The sequence below is a fragment of the Scleropages formosus genome, chromosome 18 (assembly GCF_900964775.1).
Source record: "Scleropages formosus chromosome 18, fSclFor1.1, whole genome shotgun sequence".
In the NCBI taxonomy this organism is placed as follows: domain Eukaryota; kingdom Metazoa; phylum Chordata; class Actinopteri; order Osteoglossiformes; family Osteoglossidae; genus Scleropages; species Scleropages formosus.
Window position 1 is genome coordinate 24,714,706 of NC_041823.1, and position 2,276 is coordinate 24,716,981.

Genomic DNA, 2,276 nt, shown 5'->3' on the forward strand with positions numbered 1-2,276 from the left:
AAAAGACTCCCAAAAAAAGTTTTTAGCTGAGTAATCCGTAAATTGTCCTATTTTGTATGTGCGATGATGGACTGATATGTATAAATCGGCCAACAGACCACAATATCCTTACTGAGAGGATTTCGCCAAAAATGTGAACATTGGACACTGTGCCAGTGGGGTCCCACGCGCCCTTGACCCACTGCGTTCATTCACGCGCTGATTAATAAAATATAAATACTGTCAGACGGTGCTGTCTACTTTTACAGTAACTTCAGTACATGAAAGACACTGAGACTAAGATAACGGAAAAGCAAAAAACTAATTCATAAAGGAGATAATAATAATAATAATAATAATAATAATAATAATAATAATAATAATAATAATAATGTGGTTGTGAAGAACAGATGAACGCAAATGGGCCGAGTTTACTGAATTATTATATATTTGGGTAAATATTGTATTAAGTAAGTACAAAAGGTGTCTGACAACAGTAGGTGGACTTGCCTACGCGCTTATCATGTTTTCTGCTTGTTTCTGCTAAGAATTTTGGCACGTATAATCTTTATTTTACTTTAACTGCACACGGATTCCTTTTATATTGATCAGTATAAGAAAGAAAGAAAGAAAGAAAGAAAGAAAGAAAGAAAGAAAGAGACGGGACAGAAACACGTTTCCAGCAGACCTACATGTAGCACAATCTCGGGCCACCGGCGACATCACACTTTGCCAGTCTTTTCAGTGACTTTCTTTCTTCTCTTTTTACGAAAATGAACGCGAAATAAAATATTGTAAACTCCACAGTCTCTTTATGATTCACAGGCTGGTTCGCGGAAGCAGTCACTGGACGGGGCTCTGCAGCGTGTGATGGAGCGGGGGCGTCTCCGCCTGTGAATATACATCCTCCATGCTTGGGTGAGGGACCCCCACCGGAGTCATCCTTTTCTCTTTCTGTCTTCTGTTGCAAAACCAAACCCGGACCACCTCCTTCTCCAGCTGCAGAGTTCCAGCCAGGGTGGTGATCTCGTGCGCCGAGGGCTTGGGGCACTTTAAGAAGTGGTTCTCAAGCGCCCCTTTCACCCCCACCTCGATGGAGGTCCTTTTCTTTCGTTTCCTGCCCTGCGCGGCGATCTTGTCCAAGTTGGTGGGGCTGCCCGTGTTGGAGTCTGTCTCCTCCAGCCACTTGTTCAGCAGCGGCTTCAGCTTGCACATGTTCTTGAAGCTGAGCTGCAGCGCCTCGAACCTGCAGATGGTGGTCTGCGAGAACACGTTGCCGTAGAGGGTCCCCAGGGCCAAGCCCACGTCCGCCTGCGTGAAGCCCAGCTTGATCCGCCGCTGCTTGAACTGCTTGGCGAACTGCTCCAGGTCGTCGGAGCTGGGCGCGTCTTCGTCCGAGTGGTCCTGATGGTGGCCGAAGGGCTGCTGCGGGGATTCCATCTGGTTGTCATGGCTACCCGCGTCCTCGTGGAGCGCGTCCCTCATGCCGTGGTGCAGGGAGGACGGCTGCGGGCTCAGCATGGCGTTGAGGTTCGTGTAGCCCGGCTGCGAGTACACTAGCGACTGGTGGCCATTGGAGGCAGGGGACAGCGGTGACAAGTGGTGGCTCGTGGCGGGCGCCCACGAGCCGTGGTGGCTGTTCTGCGCCTGCTGGTGGACCAGGTGCGACCTGTGGTGGAAACCGCCGCTCAGGTCCTCCCTGCTCGCCTGCACGCTGGACTTGCTGTGCTCGGGCTGTCCGATGTGGCTCCCGCTGGTCCAGTCGGTGCTGGAGGTGGGCAGCCACTGGTGGTGCGTGAGGCTCATCGGGTGGCCACTGTTGGTGGCCGCCAGTCCCTGCAAGTACTCGTGGTGCATCATCTTCTGCACCTCTCTGTAAGTCGTCCCCTGGTGCATCCTGTCCGAATCCGGGTGCATGAGCGGATTGGAAGGCAAGGAGTTATTCCGAGGCATGTACTGAGCTGTGGTAGCCATGGCTCCCGCTCCCGACACTGACGGGCACTTCGGAGATCTCGAGGTTTTAGAGCCAAAAACTGCAACAACCTGCTCGGGGAGGTCTCGATGAAAAAAGGGAAGACACGCCTCTCCTGCTCGAGTATTGGCTCCTCACGATCTCATGCACCCCACCCCCATACCCCCCAACCCCCCAACCCCCTGCCTCCATCCCTCCAGTACGTATTCTGCCCCCCCCCTCCCCCCCGCCGTCCCCCAGCGGCTGCCGCGTGGTTGGCCCAGTGCACGCGCGTCCCGGCCCCTTGCAATTGGCCGCTCCAGTATTTGTTTTCGCTCTCGCTTTT

At 53.0% G+C, this 2,276-nt stretch overlaps 1 protein-coding gene across 1 annotated transcript; it reads right to left on the reverse strand.

Annotated features, from left to right (window-relative positions):
• Nucleotides 1-822: 822 nt before the first annotated feature.
• On the reverse strand, nucleotides 823-1,989 carry pou3f1 (POU class 3 homeobox 1). Its single transcript, XM_018726907.2, has one exon. The coding sequence runs from the start codon at nucleotides 1,951-1,953 to the stop codon at nucleotides 823-825; it is 1,131 nt and encodes a 376-aa protein (XP_018582423.2). The 5' UTR covers nucleotides 1,954-1,989.
• Nucleotides 1,990-2,276: the final 287 nt, after the last annotated feature.

Excerpts from the sequence above, each read along its gene's own strand:
- pou3f1 (XM_018726907.2), bottom strand. The coding sequence starts at position 1,953 with ATGGCTACCACAGCTCAGTACATGCCTCGGAATAACTCCTTGCCTTCC.